This window comes from Callorhinchus milii, unplaced genomic scaffold (genome assembly GCF_018977255.1).
Source record: "Callorhinchus milii isolate IMCB2004 unplaced genomic scaffold, IMCB_Cmil_1.0 Scaffold7, whole genome shotgun sequence".
Taxonomy (NCBI): Eukaryota; Metazoa; Chordata; class Chondrichthyes; order Chimaeriformes; family Callorhinchidae; genus Callorhinchus; species Callorhinchus milii.
The window spans coordinates 317894-337785 of record NW_024704748.1 but is presented as its reverse complement, the minus strand read 5'-3'; the positions used below and the strand labels follow the sequence as shown (position 1 = coordinate 337785).

Here is a 19892-nt window from a genome sequence, read left to right as displayed (position 1 = left end):
TGCACAAAGTTAAGGCCCAGGGGATTAATGGGAACATATTAGCATGGATTGAAGAGTGGCCAATGGGTAGAAAACAGAGAGTCATAAACGGATCATTCTCAAATTGGCAGGAGATGTGACTAGTGGAGTGCCACAAGGATCAGCACTTGGGCCTCAGCTATTTACCATTTACATCAATGATCCAGACGAGGACATTGAATGTAACGTATCTAAATTTGCGGATGACACTAAACTCGGTGGGACAGTAATCTCTGAGGCGAACGGCATGTTAGTGTTCATTGCAAAAGGTTTAGAGTACAAGAGTAGGGAAGTCTTGCTGCAGCTGTATAGGGCCGTGGTGAGACCGCAACTGGAGTATTGTGTGCAGTTTTGGTCTCCTTATATATAAAAGGACATACTTGTCCTCGAGGGGGTGCAGCGTAGATTCACTCGGTTAGTTCCTGGGATGAGGGGACTGATCTATGAGGATAGGCTGAATAAACTAGGGCTGTATTCTCCAGAGTACAGAAGAATTAGGGGAGATCTTATTGAAACATATAAGATTCTTAAAGGGCTGATAAAGTAGTCACTGAGGGTCTGTTTCCCCCAATAGGAGAATCTATAACCAGGGGTCACAGTCTTAAAATTAAGGGTCACCCTTTTAGAACAGTGTTGAGGAAACATTTCTTCACTCAGAGGGCAATGAGTTTATGGAATTCACTCCCCCAGAAGGCTGTAGATGTCAGTCCTTGAACATCTTCAAGGCTGAGACTGAGAGATTTTTTAAAAAATAGAGTGATTCGGGGATATGGGGAGAGGGCAGGTAATTAGAGTTAGGTCTGAAGATCAGCCATGATCTTATCGAATGGCGGGGCACAGGCTCGAGGGGCCGAATGGCCGACTCCTGCTCCTAATTCTTATATTCTTATGTTCTTAATGTGCTGGAGGTTCCAAAAGCAGAATCTATTTGGTTAGAGTTAAGAAGCAGAAAAGGAGCAGTTACTCTGTTAGATGCATAGACTACCAAATAGTGGGGAGGAGGTATACAAGCAAATCTGCAGCAGATTTCAGAAAGAGACAAAACCGATAGAGTACTGACAATGTGGGACTTCAATTATCTGAACACAGACTGGCAAAATAACATGGTAAAGGGCAAGGAGGGGGAAGGATTCCTGAAATGTGTGCAGGATAACTTTCTGGATCAGTATGTTTCCAGCCCAACGAGGAAGGTTTGGCCACAAGCTTTCAATTCTCCTTGGAAACCGAGGTGTTGCCAGAGGACTGGAGGGTTGCAAATGTTACTCCCCTGAACAGAAAGGGGCAGAAGGATAAACCCGGGAACTACAGGCCTAACGTCAGTAGTGGGGAAACTCCTAGAGACTATAATCCGGGACAAAGTAAATTTTCACTTAGAAAAATATGGGTTAATAAAGGACAGCCAACACAGGTTTGTTAAAGCCAAATCATGTCTAACAAACCTGATAGAGTTTTTTGATGAACGGAGAGGGTGGATGAAGTTAGTGCAGTTGATGTAGTTTATATGGATTTACAAAAGATATTTGATAAAGTGCCACATAAGAGACTTGTCAGCAAAATAGAAGCCCACGGGATTAAAGGGACAGTGGCAGTGGATACAGAACTGTCTGGGGACAGAGAGAGTGATGGTGAACGGTTGTTTTTCTGACTGGAGGGAAGTTGCAGTGGTGTCCCCCAGGGATCGGTATTGGGACCACTGCTGTTTGTGATCTATATAAATGTCCTGGACTTGGGTACAGGGAGGACAATCTCCAAGTTTGCAGATGATACTAAACTGGGAAAACTAGCAAACAGTGAGGAGGATAGTAGCAGATCTCAAGGGGACATAGACAGACCGGTAACACGGGCAGACACGGGGCAGATGAAGTTTATTGTGGAGAAATACGAAGTGATGCATTTTGGAAGGAAGAATGAGGAGAGGCAATAAAAGCTGATGGTACAATCTTAAAGGGGGTGAAGGGATAGAGAGACCTGGGGGTCATATAGTAAATATTTGAAGGTGGCCGGACAGGCAGATACAGCTGTTAAAAAAGCCTACGGATACCAGGCTTTATAAATAGAGCATAGCATACACAAGTCAGGAAGTTCTGATGAACCTTTATATAAAACATTGGTTAGGCCTCAGCGAGAGACTGTGTTCAGCTCTGGGCCCCACACTTTAGGAAGGATGTCAAGGCATTAGAGAGGGAGCAAAGGAGATTGACCAGAATGGTACCAGGAATAAGGGGCTTCAGTTATCAGGAGAGGTTAGAGAAGCGAGGATTATTCTCCTTGGAGCAGAGAAGATTAAGAGGAGACTTGATAGAAGATTTCAAAATGATGAGGGGACTCGATAGGGTGAACAAGGAGAAACTATTCCCACTGGCGGGAGGGTCGGTAACCCCAGGACACCAATTTAAAATAGTTGTTAAAAGAAACACAGGGGAGGTGAGGAGAAATGTTTTGACACAGTGGAGTTGTTCGGATCTGGAATACATTTTTGGGGATAGCTCTTCGCCCTATTATTGCATTGGATGTTTTCTTTCATTAATAGCTGAAATGATTAATCTCTCAATACCCCTCCCTCCTGTGGGTTGCCATCTCTGGGCATTGATTCCTAGTTGGAGGACATCTACAGTGCATGTAGGCAACAGCCCATTAAACAACTGCAAATTGCATTTGGAATGCATTGCCTGAAATGCATTGCCACTATTGTTGTGTCAGCCTACACTTTGAACCCAATAAACATCCGTGTGTTTGATATAGCACCTTATCATATTGTCAAGACACCTCCAAGCGCCTTACAGAATAGCTGTACCCGTTGCAGCTACACTTGCAACCAGTTTCATTTAATCGACCGTCTCTCTTCCATCTGGCTTTGCTTCTTAGGCATGTTTATCCCTTAAGATTAAGAAAATGTGCTATTGAACTCGTTAGCCTCCCTCGTTCACATATTTGCACACATAGCCTTCTGGGAGGACTCAATGGGAAGACTCAGTGGGAGACCTCCTGACACACAGACATTTTGTCTTTATTAATATAAAATATAAAAAGTAGGTACTGTGAAAGAATGGGAAGATCAAATGAGCCGAAGGGCCTTCTTTATCTGAACTTCACTTTTAATCTTGTGACTCAGATGAAACCCTTGGCCCATTTGATCTCATCCTTTCAGATTACTCATTCTGTCATTTTCCTAATACAGCTAAAGCATTTTCTTTTAAATAAGTCCAGTGTTATGGTCTCTTACCGCCCTTCCTGATAACCCATTCCAGCTGTTAAAAATAATAGGCCATTCAGTCCATTCACTGTTTTTTTCTTTGCACGGTTTCTTCTGAGGATCAGCCTTTCCAGTTCAGGTAATTGACAGTTTACTAAATAAAATGATTGAACACTTCTCAAAAGTGATTTTTCATAGTGATTTTAAACAATGATGATAAATTTGTTGGAGTGACTTTGTAAGCATGAGATAGTGCTTAACAGGAATTTGTTTACCTAACATGAACAACACTATATATGATAGGTTGTGTGTACTGGAGCTTGGCAACTCTTTACAAGCACTTTTATGTTCAACGGTACAATAACCCCTTGTGTAAGTTGCTTACCTTCTCAGTCATAGGAATTGGAGAGAATGAGGTGAATACACTCAAAATCAAAGAACTATAACCTGAAGAATTGTGGAGTCCTGTAGCTCAGTGGTTAGAGCACTCGCTTTGCAAGTGAGAGACCTGAGTTCAATTCCAGGCAGAGGGCGAAACCTTGGGCAAGTTTCCTTACTCCACACAGAGCCTAATAATAATCCCTCCAAAACCAAAACAATAATAAATTGGTCATTTTCAATCCATGACTGTTTGTGGGGACACTTACTGCTGTGTGCAATTGGCTGCCGCTTTTCACCCACAAATACACAGTCAATTCACTTTACAGCATATTCTGTGAAGCGCTTTGAGATGTCGAGAAGATGTGAAAAGCGCTATATCAAATGCAAGGATTATTATTAGTAGTAGTAATACAGATGTATCTCTCTAGAAGGCTGGGTGACTTCTGTCACTATGCTGGTGCAGAATACCTTTTTGGGTGCTTAATTAAAGCATTTTTTAACATATATTTTAATATAACTCATCAATAGGAGATCCCCAAAAAGTATGGCCATGACACTCCCCCATGCAAGACCTTTCCGATGAGGTATAAATTATATCGCTAAGTTAATCGAGTATTGTTTTCTAGGCAGACGCAGACATTTTGTTTTTATTAGTATGGATAGTAAAGTGAATTAATAACAACAACAACAAAATACATTTGTCGGGAGTACGTGGAAAGGCACCCAAGGCACCGGAGAGTCAGAGTTTCAAACCTGAGCTGGGGGTCGGGGGAGGGTGGAGGGTGGGGGGGGGGGGAAGTAGGGAGATCGAAAGCACGGTCAGAGGAGGGTCTGAGATGGGCTTGAAGGAGGCAAGGGAAGGGTGGAGACAGAGGGACTGCGGGATGGAGTTCCAGAGTGTGGGGGCGGAGTGGTAGAAGGCCAACCCACCAATATTGGGGTGAGCGAGGATGGGGATGTGAAGCAGGCCGGAGCCCGCTGAACGGAAGAAGCGAGCAGGATGGTAGGGGTTAGGCGGTCACAGAGGTCCGGGCGAGCAAGGCCCTGGAGGGCTTTGAAGGTGAGGACCGGGATGTTGAACTGTATCCTCTGTGTGATGGGAGTGGAGTCGGGTGAGGATGGGGCTGATAGGGTCACGGAGCCCGGTGCGGGAGAGGACACGGGCTGCAGTTAGTTCTGGATGATCTGCAGCCTGTGGAGGGAGGAGTTGGGGAGGTCGATAAGCAGGGAGTTTGCATAGTCGAGCCTCGATGTAATGAAGGCGTGTGTGAGGGTCTCAGGGGCTGCGATGTGAGACAGTGGCGGAGCCGAGCGACGTTGTGGAGATGGGGGAAGGCAGAGCGGGTCATGGCGCAGATGTGGGGCAGAAAGGATAGTTGAGGGCCAAACCAGACCCCAAGGTTCGGGACTGGCTCAGTGAGGGGGAGTGAGCCCCATGGACGGTGATGCTGTCAGCGCCTGAGGTGAGGAGGCGCTGTCGGGAGCCAATCAGGAGCCTCGGTCTGGTTGACGTTCAACTGAAGAAAGTTATCTCTCATCCAGGACTCGATGTTTTGTCAGGACAGCAGTGGTCCTGGAGACCAGGGTGGAGGCAGAGAGGTACAGTTGGGTATCATCCGCATACATGTGGGAGTTGATATGGAAACCCGATTGGACGGGTTCGTGAAGGGAGTGGCCGAAGAGGAATTAACTGTATTTTGTGGGTGAAACACGGCAGCCAATTGTGCACAGCAGTGTCCCACAGTCATGGATTGAGAGACCAACATTTTTATATATATATATATACAGGGATAATTACAAGCAGAAAGCGAACCGCCAATAAATTAATTAATTAACAATCGGGTTCCTACTTACGGCCAGGAATTGAACTCGCTTGGGCCTTGAACCCACGATCTTCTGCCCAAAAGGCTTCTGAGCCAGTTTGACATTTCTTTAAAGCAGATGCCAAGATACCACAGCTGAAACGTTAAGATGCCTTTGCAATGCTCTCCTTGAGATTTATCTCAGAATTGTGATTTTAAAAAATCCAATTTCATTCTCAGAATTCTGAGGTGCACCTTACGATAAATGTAGGGTTTGAGTGTTGCAAGGCAAAGATTTCTTTAATATACTTTTGGTAAATATAGAAAAACAGCAGTTCTTTCACTGAATTTAATGGTGAGACCAGAGTGTAGCCACAATGATCTAAACCACACAAAGTTATAAGTTTCGATGCGGAGGACAGAATACACAGACACACACGCACTGTGCACTGTTGATTTAATAACCCAGTATTACTGTTATTCAATCGGCAGCAAATCAAGCTTTGTAACAAATATCATCATGAACATACAACACACCAAATAACGATACACTCCCAGGTACATGTCCGCATCGCACAATACTCTCAAGGCAATATTAAATAGCAAGGGAACCAAATGTAAAGTAGCCTCGCTGACAGGCTAGACATGGCTTGTTGGGAATTGGGTAGGGAGGGGGCAGGTGAAGGGGCTCAATCGCCACGAAGTCAAGCACCACAAATAGGTTGTAAAAGCAGCCCAGAGGTAACGAGGTCTCGATGGTGTGGCCCCGTGGAGATGAATCCATTTCGATTTTCATCTCTGTTCCACTGCTGATTGTTGGCTTAAACACACCCAGCCACTTTGTTCATCTATTACTGGCAAGTCTCCCCGCGATGGAGTCTCTTTCCTTTCCCATCCCCCCCCCCCACCGTGAGTGTAGCATCCGTTCCGCTTCAAGAAGCAACTCTACCCAAACCCACGCTCACTGGAGATTCTGAAGGTCACAGAGATCGGGAGAAAAGATTTCAATTAAAAGTCTAATCCTTCTGGTTCAGACACGGGTGAAATTCTTCTCCCCTCCCCCCATTTCACCCTCTCGTCCTCCACCTGCTGGCCCTCCGTCTCCTCCCCTCCCCAAGGGCTTCTCAGCCTCTCACTTCACTTTAAGAGATGTTTAAGCTGGGCCTGCAGGTTAGACGAATGCTCCACGCTGTTGCAACATTTGATTTGGAGACAAAAAAAAGAGATTTTATTACAATTGAGATCAGAATCAATTATCCCTAAAAATTAACAATACTAATAATAATCCTTGTGTTTGATAACATCCTTCTGTAAAGTGACTGTGTATTTTGCAGGTGAACAGTGTAGCCAAATTGCACACAGCAACATCCCAATTACAGCCGTGAAGCGAATGATCACTTTTACTTGGGAGATTGTTGGCCAGGACCCCAAAAAGGGAAACTCTCTTCTCTTTTTGAATAGTGCCATGGATGGGCAGACGGGATCTTGGTTTAAAGTTTCATCCGAAAGCACCTATAACAATACACACTCCCCCAGTATTGACTGCACTAATCTCTGACTGTCCAGCGCCTCGTAACATCCTCCACATGTAAAAGGTACAATGCAAATGCAATTTGTTGTGTTGTTGCAGTGTCAGCCTAGCAGAAGATCAATGGACTGGATGGATATCTAGATGGGAAAGATTTATCCCAGATGGCAGGGAATGGTGGAGGAACAGAGGGAACGAGGAGCGACCAATAGAGCTGTTTTCTTGCCAAGGCCAGAAAGACACCTGGTGAATACAACAACAAGATTAAATGTGTATAGCGCCTTTCACATCGGGAGGATGTCCCAAGGCGCAGGACAGTGTACAGCATTTCAGACCCGAGCTGGGGTCAGAGGGGGAGAAGGGAGGGGAGGGGAAGGGGTTGGCAGATGGCATGGTCGAATAACATCAGGATATTGTCAGGAAGACAAGATGTGTTGGAAGAGAATCATTCACAAGGACCTTCACAGCTTACAACACCCGCGCTCCCTACCCCAACCTCCCCACCCCTCCCGCTTCTCAACATAAAGTTGATAATTTTCCAAACAATTGTCAGGATGTTTCTGTTCTTATCGGAAAGGGGAGTGGGTAGTGTCACTGTTACTTAAAATTAACAGCACCTCTGAGAATGCAAGCTCTTGTCACTAATCAGTGGGAATTGTCTCTCAGAGCAAAACCTGTCCTAGTTAAACTATTTTATTAAAATACTGAAATGTATGGGACGGGGGGGAAAAAAACAGCATTAGTATCACATTGTCTCCATCAGTGAAGGGAGCGAGAGAGGTTTTCTTGGAAAGACTTTTCCTGGACTTTTCCTGGAACCACCCAGCTAGGTTTTGAGCCAAATGATCTGGAGTAAAAGTAATGTGTAAAACCACATCAGCCACAGACACACAGGGGAGAAATGATGAGATTATCTGAGCCACTCAGATAGATCAAAACTAAGCAAACTCTTTCATTTGGTCCGCATTTCAAAGCTGTTTACCTGGCACTTTTTCTAAACTTATCCTGTTCCTAACCAACCAAAGAACATTTCTTCTCTCCCCCACCCTCCCACCAAAAATTCCCCCCACCCAAGACAAAACGTTCTTCCGATTTCAGTCCGAGCAAACAAGCAGACCCGTAATCGGTACAAGAGAAGGAAAGAGAAACACTCACTTTTTCTGAATGGCTTCTTGTCTGCATGAGAGAAAAAAACACATACAAAGAATGGAGTAAATACATATTCCTGAAACAAACCCCCCAAAAAACTGCACCTATTCGAAGCCCCAAAGGTCTGAAATTCCACCTGGTCTCAGCCCATGACACTGGTTTGGTCGAAACATTTTACCAACGGAGCAGAATTGTGGAAAGATTCTTCAATCTGACCATCCTGACGACGGACCAGCCACTTGGCTCATCGGTGGGAGATGGGGGGTTGAATGGTCTCTGAGAGCAGAGATTCTTCCCACTCAGTTCCTGTTAATCCTGCGAGACAAACGGGTAGTACCCATCTGGACAAGCAGCGGGAAGCTTGCCAGACAATGCTCTCAATGGCAAGCTTAGCTGGTTAGCTCTTTGACCGTGCCTTCAGCTCCCCTCTTGACTCTCTACCCCCTCCTCGCTCCCTCCCTTCCCTCCCCTCACCCTGACCATCTCCCCCCTCCTCGCTCCCTCCCTTCCCTCCCCTCCCCCTGACCATCTCTCCCCTGCTCGGGTCATGACCCAACTGTACAGCGCCTTGGGACGTCCTCCTGACGTGAAAGGCGCTCTATAAATGGAATCTTGTTGTTGTTGTTAAACTCTAGCACTAACCCAACGCACATCCTGGGGTCTTCAAGCCTTGGCTCTCACCCACCTATGCCTAATACTCTCCGGGATGAGGTAAGCAGAGTGCTCCCTCTGGGCAGAGAGGTCCGTATTCCATTCCAGACACAGGGAAATTCCCACGCGGAGGTGGAAATGGAACTCCCAGTCTGATTTGGATACTCTTACACACGGTGACGGGTTTCCGCGTGAGTCAGACACCCAGCTGACAAACAAAACAAAAATTTTAAAGCAAAAAGGCTGTTGGGCACAGGCCAAGACTGCAAGCCACTCGCCCCACTGTGTGGCACTGCACTGTCACTATTTATTATTGATCCTACATCCCTTTCATTTTTTTTCACAGCTCAGGGTACTTATCCGGGTCCCAGTTGAATGATTGTATTAATGTGGCCTCGATGGCAACTCAGAGGAGTCAATCCCACTTACTGGTACTGCAGATGTGTTGTTATAATCGCCATCTTACGTACGCTCTGTACAAATAAGGGAAACAAAGTTATTGAGACCAGGCCAGGCTGTACTCGAGGAAGGCAAGAGGAGAGTTGAGATGCCATCTCTTGGACCCATCAATTGCTTTCTTTACCAACGAAACTAAACCCCCAAATAACAGAGCGGATCGGGGTGGGGTATGTGGGGGGATATAATAATAATAATAATAATTCTTGCATTTGATATAGCGCTTTTCACGTCAGGAGGACGTCTCAAAGCGCTTCACAGAACACACTGTAAAGTGAATTGACTGTATATTTGTGGGCGAACGCGGCAGCCAATTGCGCACAGCAATGTCCTACAAACAGTCGTAGATTGAAAATTACCAATTTATTATTGTTTTTGGTTTTGGAGGGATTATTATTAGGCTCTGTGTGGAGTAAGGAAACTTGCCCAAGGTTTCGCCCTCTGCCTGGAATTGAACTCAGGTCTCTCGCTTGCAAAGCGAGTGCTCTAACCACTGAGCTACAGGACTCCTACAGGGATCTAGATTCTCTGGCTAACTGCTAGCCTTACATTTAATATTTAAAACAAATAAAATAAGTAAAAATAAATAAATGCTAAAATGAATATAAATAATAATAATCCTTGTACTTGATATAGCGTCGTCGGGACATCTCAAAGCGCTTCACAGGATACACTGTAAAGTGGAGTGACTGCATTTTGTACGCACATTTTTGCCACCTCTCTGCATGAAGAAATCTTTCCCAATCTCACATCTAACCATCCGAGCTCTTTAATTCAACACTTACCTCTTTGACAGCGTTGAAAGTCATCTCTCCTTCCCCCCGCCCTGTCCTGTTAATTCCTTTCCCTATTTTTACTGTCTTCTCCATCACCTAAACACCAACTCAACCTCAAACCAACAATAATAATTTGGTCACTCAATCCACAACTGTTTGTGGACACTGCTGTGCGCAATTGGCTGCCGCGTTTCACCCACAAACTATACAGTTAATTCATTTTACGTTATATCCTGTGAAGCACTTTGAGACGTCTCAACGATGTGACAATATAAATCACTGAATCATCAAATTATGCAGCACAGAAGGCCATTCAGCCCATTGTGTCTGTGCTGCTCTTTGAAGAGATCTTTCAAATCAACCCCACAAATCAAATCCCCCGCTCTCTCCCCATAGCCCTGATCAACCCCACTCCCCCGCTCTCTCCCCATAGCCCTGATCAACCCCACTCCCCCACTCTCCCCCCATAGCCCTGATCAACCCCACTCCCCCGCTCTCTCCCCATAGCCCTGATCAACCCCACTCCCCCGCTCTCTCCCCATAGCCCTGATCAACCCCACTCCCCCACTCTCTCCCCATAGCCCTGATCAACCCCACTCCCCCACTCTCTCCATAGCCCTGATCAACCCCACTCCCCCGCTCTCTCCCCATAGCCCTGATCAACCCCACTCCCCCGCTCTCTCCCCATAGCCCTGATCAACCCCACTCCCCCACTCTCTCCCCATAGCCCTGATCAACCCCACTCCCCCACTCTCTCCCCATAGCCCTGATCAACCCCACTCCCCCGCTCTCTCCCCATAGCCCTGATCAACCCCACTCCCCCGCTCTCTCCCCATAGCCCTGATCAACCCCACTCCCCCGCTCTCTCCCCATAGCCCTGATCAACCCCACTCCCCCACTCTCTCCCCATAGCCCTGATCAACCCCACTCCCCCGCTCTCTCCCCATAGCCCTGATTAACCCCACTCCCCCGCTCTCCCCCCATAGCCCTGATCAACCCCACTCCCCCGCTCTCTCCCCACAGCCCTGATCAACCCCACTCCCCCACTCTCCCCCCATAGCCCTGATCAACCCCACTCCCCCGCTCTCTCCCCATAGCCCTGATCAACCCCACTCCCCCGCTCTCTCCCCATAGCCCTGATCAACCCCACTCCCCCACTCTCTCCCCATAGCCCTGATCAACCCCACTCCCCCGCTCTCTCCCCATAGCCCTGATCAACCCCACTCCCCCACTCTCTCCCCATAGCCCTGATTAACCCCACTCCCCCGCTCTCCCCCCATAGCCCTGATCAACCCCACTCCCCCGCTCTCTCCCCATAGCCCTGATCAACCCCACTCCCCCGCTCTCTCCCCATAGCCCTGATCAACCCCACTCCCCCGCTCTCTCCCCACAGCCCTGATCAAACCCCACTCCCCCGCTCTCTCCCCACAGCCCTGATCAAACCCCACTCCCCCTGCTCTCTCCCCATAGCCCTGCAAAGTTGTCCTTTGATTTGGGATCAGGGAGGATGGAGGGGGCGGAGAGGGTGGATGTAGGAGGGTGGCCGAAGGCACGGTCGAAAGAGGAGAGTCTTGAGGGGTGCCTTGAAGGAGGCAAGGGAGGGAGCGAGGCGAATGGAGTGTGGGATGGAGTTCCTTGAGAATGTGGCGTGTGGCAGAGAGACTGAAGGCCCGACTGCCGATGGTGGGATGGGCCCGGGTGGGGGGGGGGGGGGGGGGGAAGTGGGGAGACCTGGAGCAGGCTAGTGCTGCTGAGTGGAGGGAGCAGACAGATTGATAAGGGGTTAGCAAGTCGGAGAGGTAGGAGGGGGCAAGGCCATGGTTGAAGGTGAGGACGAGAATTTTGAATTTGATCCTCTGGGGGATGGGAAGCCAGTGGAGCCGGCCGAAGGTGGTTGTGAGAGGGTCGCGGAGCCTGGTGCGGGAGAAGACATGAGCTGTAGAGATTTGGATGATCTGCAGCTTGTGGAGGGAAGAGTTGAGGAGGCTGACAAGCAGGAAGTTGGCATGATCAAGCCTGTTTGTAATGAAGGCATATATAAGGGTTTCAGCAGCCTGAAGGGTGAGGCAGTGGCGGAGTCGGGCAATGTTGTGGAGGTGGAGGAAGGCAGAGCAGCTCATGGCACGGACGTGGGGGAGAAAGGACAACTGAGGGTGAAGTGTACGTTTGTGATGCTGTCAGTGCCTGAGGTGAGGAGGCGCTGTCGGGAGCTAATCAGGAGCCTCGGTCTGGTTAACGCTCAACTGAAGAAAGTTATCTCTCATCCACAGGACTCGATGTCTGACAGACATTGTGTCAGGACAGCAGTGGGTCCTGGGGTCCAGGGTGGAGGCAGAGAGTTGAGTGCCATCTGCATACATGTGGGAGTGGACCCCATGTTTGCGGATGATGTCACTCAGAGGGAGCAGATAGATATGGCAGAGGAGGGGACCGAGGACCGAGGACAGAGCCCTGAGGAACGATGGAACACAAGATGCTGCATCAATAATGCAAGGATTACTGTTATTGAACATCAATGAGGCCATGAAATACTGACATCTTCAGCGTGCAGTATGGCGTCCTCCTGCAGGACCATGTTGCGAGCTGCCTGGCCGAGGAGCTGAGAGCACAAGTCAGAATGATTATTATTATTACCATTATTGAAATTAAAATGAATCATTCTTAGTTGATACACAGCTGCTTCCATATCAGGAGGGCTACCAAAAGCACTGACAGGGTTACGTTTGCCCATAAAACACGCAGTGACTCTACCTTGACAGGTAAAGTGGAGTGACTGTGTAATCGGTGGGAAAAGGCAGCAGTCAATTTGCACACAGCAACATCCCAACCCTGGAGCAGGTCACCAGCTGCAGAGCCACGGCCACCAGTGCAGACCCTTCACTGACCAGAAACACCTCCAACTGTCTGCCCAACACCCACTGACACACTCACACTGACACTCACACTGACACTCACCGACACACTCACACTGACACACTCACACTGACACACTCACACTGACACTCACACTGACACTCACCGACACACTCACACTGACACACTCACACTGACACTCACACTGACACTCACACCGACACTCACCGACACACTCACACTGACACTCCGACACACTCACACTGACACTGACACTGACACTCACACTGACACTCACACTGACACTCACACTGACACTCACACTGACACTCACACTGACACTCACACTGACACACTCACACTGACACACTCACACTGACACTCACCGACACACTCACACTGACACTCACACTGACACACTCACACTGACACTCACACTGACACACTCACACTGACACTCACCGACACACTCACACTGACACTCACACTGACACTCACACTGACACTCACACCGACACTCACCGACACACTCACACTGACACTCCGACACACTCACACTGACACTCACACTGACACACTCACACTGACACTCACACTGACACTCACACTGACACTCACACTGACACACTCACACTGACACACTCACACTGACACACTCACACTGACACACTCACACTCACACTGACACACTCACACTGACACTCACACTGACACACTCACACTGACACTCACACTGACACACTCACACTGACACTCACACTGACACACTCACACTGACACACTCACACTGACACACTCACACTGACACTCACACTGACACACTCACACTGACACACTCACACTGACACTCACACTGACACACTCACACTGACACACACATACTGACACTCACACTGACACACTCACACTGACACACTCACACTGACACTCACACTGACACACTCACACTGACACTCACACTGACACACTCACACTCACACACTGACACTGACACACTCCCACTGACACTCACACTGACACACTCACTGACACACTGACACTGACACACTCACACTGACACACTCACACTGACACTCACACTCACACTGACACACTCACACTGACACTCACACCAACACACTCACACTGACACACACTGACACACTCACACTGACACTCACACTGACACTCACACTGACACACTCACACTGACACACACTGACACACTCACACTGACACACTCACACTGACACACTCACACTGACACACTCACACTGACACACTGACACTGACACACTCACACTGACACTCACACTGACACACTCACACTGACACACTCACACTGACACACTCACACTGACACACTCACACTGACACTCACACTGACACTCACACTGACACTCACACTGACACACTCACACTGACACACTCACACTGACACACTCACACTGACACTCACACTGACACACTCACACTGACACACTCACACTGACACACTCACACTGACACACACTCACACACTCACACTGACACACTCTGACACACTCACACTGACATACTCTGACACTCACACTGACACACTCACACTGAAACTGACACACTCACACTGACACTCACACTGACACTCACACTGACACTCACCGACACACTCACACTGACACTCCGACACACTCACACTGACACTCACACTGACACTGACACTGACACTCACACTGACACTCACACTGACACTCACACTGACACTCACACTGACACTCACACCGACACTCACCGACACACTCACACTGACACTCCGACACACTCACACTGACACTCACACTGACACACTCACACTGACACTCACACTGACACTCACACTGACACTCACACTGACACACTCACACTGACACTCACACTGACACACTCACACTGACACACTCACACTGACACACTCACACTGACACACTCACACTGACACTCACCGACACACTCACACTGACACTCACACTGACACACTCACACTGACACTCACACTGACACACTCACACTGACACTCACACTGACACACTCACACTGACACACTCACACTGACACACTCACACTGGCACACTCACACTGACACACTCACACTGACACACTCACACTGACACTCACACTGACACACTCACACTGACACACACATACTGACACTCACACTGACACACTCACACTGACACACTCACACTGACACTCACACTGACACACTCACACTGACACTCACACTGACACACTCACACTCACACACTGACACTGACACACTCCCACTGACACTCACACTGACACACTCACTGACACACTGACACTGACACACTCACACTGACACACTCACACTGACACTCACACTCACACTGACACACTCACACTGACACTCACACCAACACACTCACACTGACACACACTGACACACTCACACTGACACTCACACTGACACTCACACTGACACTCACACTGACACACTCACACTGACACACACTGACACACTCACACTGACACACTCACACTGACAAACTCACACTGACACACTGACACACTGACACACTCACACTGACACACTCACACTGACACTCACACCGACACACTCACACTGACACACACTGACACACTCACACTGACACACTCACACTGACACACTCACACTGACACTCACACTGACACTCACACTGACACACTCACACTGACACACTCACACTGACACACTCACACTGACACACTCACACTGACACACTCACACTGACACACTCACACTGACACTCACACTGACACACTCACACTGACACACTCACACTGACACACTCACACTGACACACACTCACACACTCACACTGACACACTCTGACACACTCACACTGACATACTCTGACACTCACACTGACACACTCACACTGAAACTGACACACTCACACTGACACTCACTCTGACACACTCACACTAACACTCACATTGACACACTCACACTGACACTGACACACTCACACTGACACACTGACACACTCACAGACACACACTGACACACTCACACTGACACTCACTCTGACACACTCACACTGACAAACTGACACTGACACACTCACACTGACACACACTGACACACTCACACACTCTGACACACTCACACTGACAAACTCACACTGACACACACTGACACTCACACACTGACACACACACACTCACACACACTCACACTGACACACACTGACACTCACACACTGACACACACACTGACACACATACACTGACACACACACACACTCACACACTGACACTCACACACTGACACACACTGACACACAAACACACACACACTGACACTCACACACTGACACACACACACTCACACACACACACTCACACACACACTCACACACACTGACACTGACATACTCTGACACACTCACACTGACACACTCACACTGAAACTGACACACTCACACTGACACTCACACTGACACTGACACACTCACACTGACACACACTGACACACTCACATTGACACACACTGACACACTCACACTGACACACACTGACACTCACACACTGACACACACACACTCACACACACTCACACTGACACACACTGACACTCACACACTGACACACACACACACTCACACTGACACACACTGACACACACACACACTCACACACACTCACACACTCACACTGACCCACACTGACACTCACACACTGACACTCACACACTGACACACACACACTGACACACACTGACACTCACACAGACTCACACTGACACACACTGACACTCACACTGACATATTCTGACACACTCACACTGACACACTCACACTGACACTCACTCTGACACACTCACACTGACACTCACTCTGACACACTCACACTGACACTCACATTGACACACTCACACTGACACACACTGACACACTCACACTGACACACACTGACACACTCACACTGACACACTCTGACAAACTCACACTGACACTCACACTGACAAACCGACACTGACACACTCACACTGACACACACTGACACACTCACACTGACACACTCTGACACACTCACACTGACAAACTCACACTGACACACTGACACTCACACACTGACACACACACACTCACACTCACACACTGACACTCACACACTGACACACACTGACACACAACCACTCACACACTGACACTCACACACTGACACACACACACTCACACACACACACTGACACACACACTCACACACACTCACACTGACATACTCTGACACACTCACACTGACACACTCACACTGAAACTGACACACTCACACTGACACTCACACTGACACTGACACACTCACACTGACACACACTGACACACTCACATTGACACACACTGACACACTCACACTGACACACTGACACTCAACACACTGACACATACACACACTCACACACACTCACACTGACACACACTGACACAAACTGACACTCACACACTGACACACACTGACACACACACACACTCACAGACACTCACACTGACACACACTGACACTCACACACTGACACTCACACACTGACACACACTGACACTCACACACACTCACACTGACACACACTGACACGCACACTGACACACACACACTCACACACACTCACACTGACACACACTGACACTGACACACTGACACTCACACACTGACACTCACACACTGACACACACACACTCACACACTGACACACACACACACTCACAGACACTCACACTGACACACACTGACACTCACACACTGACACTCACACACTGACACACACTGACACTCACACACACTCACACTGACACACACTGACACGCACACTGACACACACACACTCACACACACTCACACTGACACACACTGACACTGACACACTGACACTCACACACTGACACTCACACACTGACACACACACACTCACACACACTCACACTGACACACACTGACACTGACACACTGACACTCACACACTGACACTCACACACTGACACACACACACTCACACACACTCACACTGACACACACTGACACTTACACACTGACACACACACTCACACTGACACACACTGACACTCACACACTGACACACACACACACACTGACACACACACACTCACACTGACACACACTGACACTGACACACTGACACTCACACACTGACACTCACACACTGACACACACACACTCACACACACTCACACTGACATACACTGACACTCACACACTGACACACACACACACTCACACTGACACTCACTCTGACACACTCACACTGACACTCACTCTGACACACTCACACTGACACTCACATTGACACACTCACACTGACACACACTGACACACTCACACTGACACACACTGACACACTCACACTGACACACTCTGACAAACTCACACTGACACTCACACTGACAAACCAACACTGACACACTCACACTGACACTCACACACTGACACACTCACACTGACACACTCTGACACACTCACACTGACAAACTCACACTGACACACTGACACTCACACACTGACACACACACTCACACTCACACACTGACACTCACACACTGACACACACTGACACACAACCACTCACACACTGACACTCACACACTGACACACACACACTCACACACACACACTGACACACACACTCACACACACTCACACTGACATACTCTGACACACTCACACTGACACACTCACACTGAAACTGACACACTCACACTGACACTCACACTGACACTGACACACTCACACTGACACACACTGACACACTCACATTGACACACACTGACACACTCACACTGACACACTGACACTCAACACACTGACACATACACACACTCACACACACTCACACTGACACACACTGACACAAACTGACACTCACACACTGACACACACTGACACACACACACACTCACAGACACTCACACTGACACACACTGACACTCACACACTGACACTCACACACTGACACACACTGACACTCACACACACTCACACTGACACACACTGACACGCACACTGACACACACACACTCACACACACTCACACTGACACACACTGACACTTACACACTGACACACACACTCACACTGACACACACTGACACTCACACACTGACACACACACACACACTGACACACACACACACTCACACTGACACACACTGACACTGACACACTGACACTCACACACTGACACTCACACACTGACACACACACACTCACACACACTCACACTGACATACACTGACACTCACACACTGACACACACACACACTGACACACACACACACTCACACTGACACACACTGACACTCGCACACTGACACACACACACTGACACACACACACACATTCACACACTGACACACACACACTGACACACTCTGACACACTCGCAGTGACACACTCGCTGACACTCACACTGACACACACTGACACACTCGCACTGACACACTCGCTGACACCGGAGGTTCCGGCTGTGTGTTTGTGTGCGGGTGTTTGCTGCCCCCCCGTCCCCCCCCCGTCCCCCCGCCCCCCCGGTCCCCCTGTCCCCCCCGCCCCCCCCCGCCCCCCCCCGGTACCTCACAGCTCCGGGAGCCCTTCAGGATCTGTCTGGTCAGCGCGATGACGTCAGTGGTGCAGGTGGAGACTTTGTCGGACAACAAACCCTTCACTGACTGACCATAGCGCGCCTGCGGGTCAGCCGCCATCTTGGCTCGGCCTTCAGCTACTGCGCATGCTCAGCGCCGACAGCGGGGCGGGGCTGTGAGGGCGGGGCTCAGTGTGGGCGGGGCTCGGGGCGGGCGGGGCTCGGTGTGGGGCGGGGCTCGGTGTGGGCGGGGCTCGGGGTGGGCGGGGCTCGGTGTGGGGCGGGGCTCGGTGTGGGGTGGGGCTCGGGGCGGGCGGGGCTCGGTGGGGGCGGGGCTCGGGGCGGGGCGGGGCTCGGGCGGGCGGGGCTCGGTGTGGGGCGGGCGGGGCTCGGTGGGCGGGCGGGGCTCGGTGTGGGGCGGGCGGGGCTCGGTGGGGCGGGCGGGGCTCGGTGTGGGGCGGGCGGGGCTCGGTGTGGGGCGGGCGGGGCTCGGTGT

General features: G+C 49.4%; 1 protein-coding gene across 1 annotated transcript; it reads right to left on the bottom strand.

Moving 5' to 3' along the window:
• Positions 1-5834: 5834 nt before the first annotated feature.
• Positions 5835-19535, bottom strand: borcs7 (BLOC-1 related complex subunit 7). The gene is made up of 5 exons (XM_042337112.1): positions 19389-19535; positions 12491-12553; positions 9152-9195; positions 8078-8098; positions 5835-6583 (listed from the first exon to the last, which is right to left on the bottom strand). Exons 1-5 carry the CDS (start codon positions 19515-19517, stop codon positions 6532-6534), a joined length of 309 nt encoding a protein of 102 aa, XP_042193046.1. The 5' UTR covers positions 19518-19535; the 3' UTR covers positions 5835-6531.
• Positions 19536-19892: the final 357 nt, after the last annotated feature.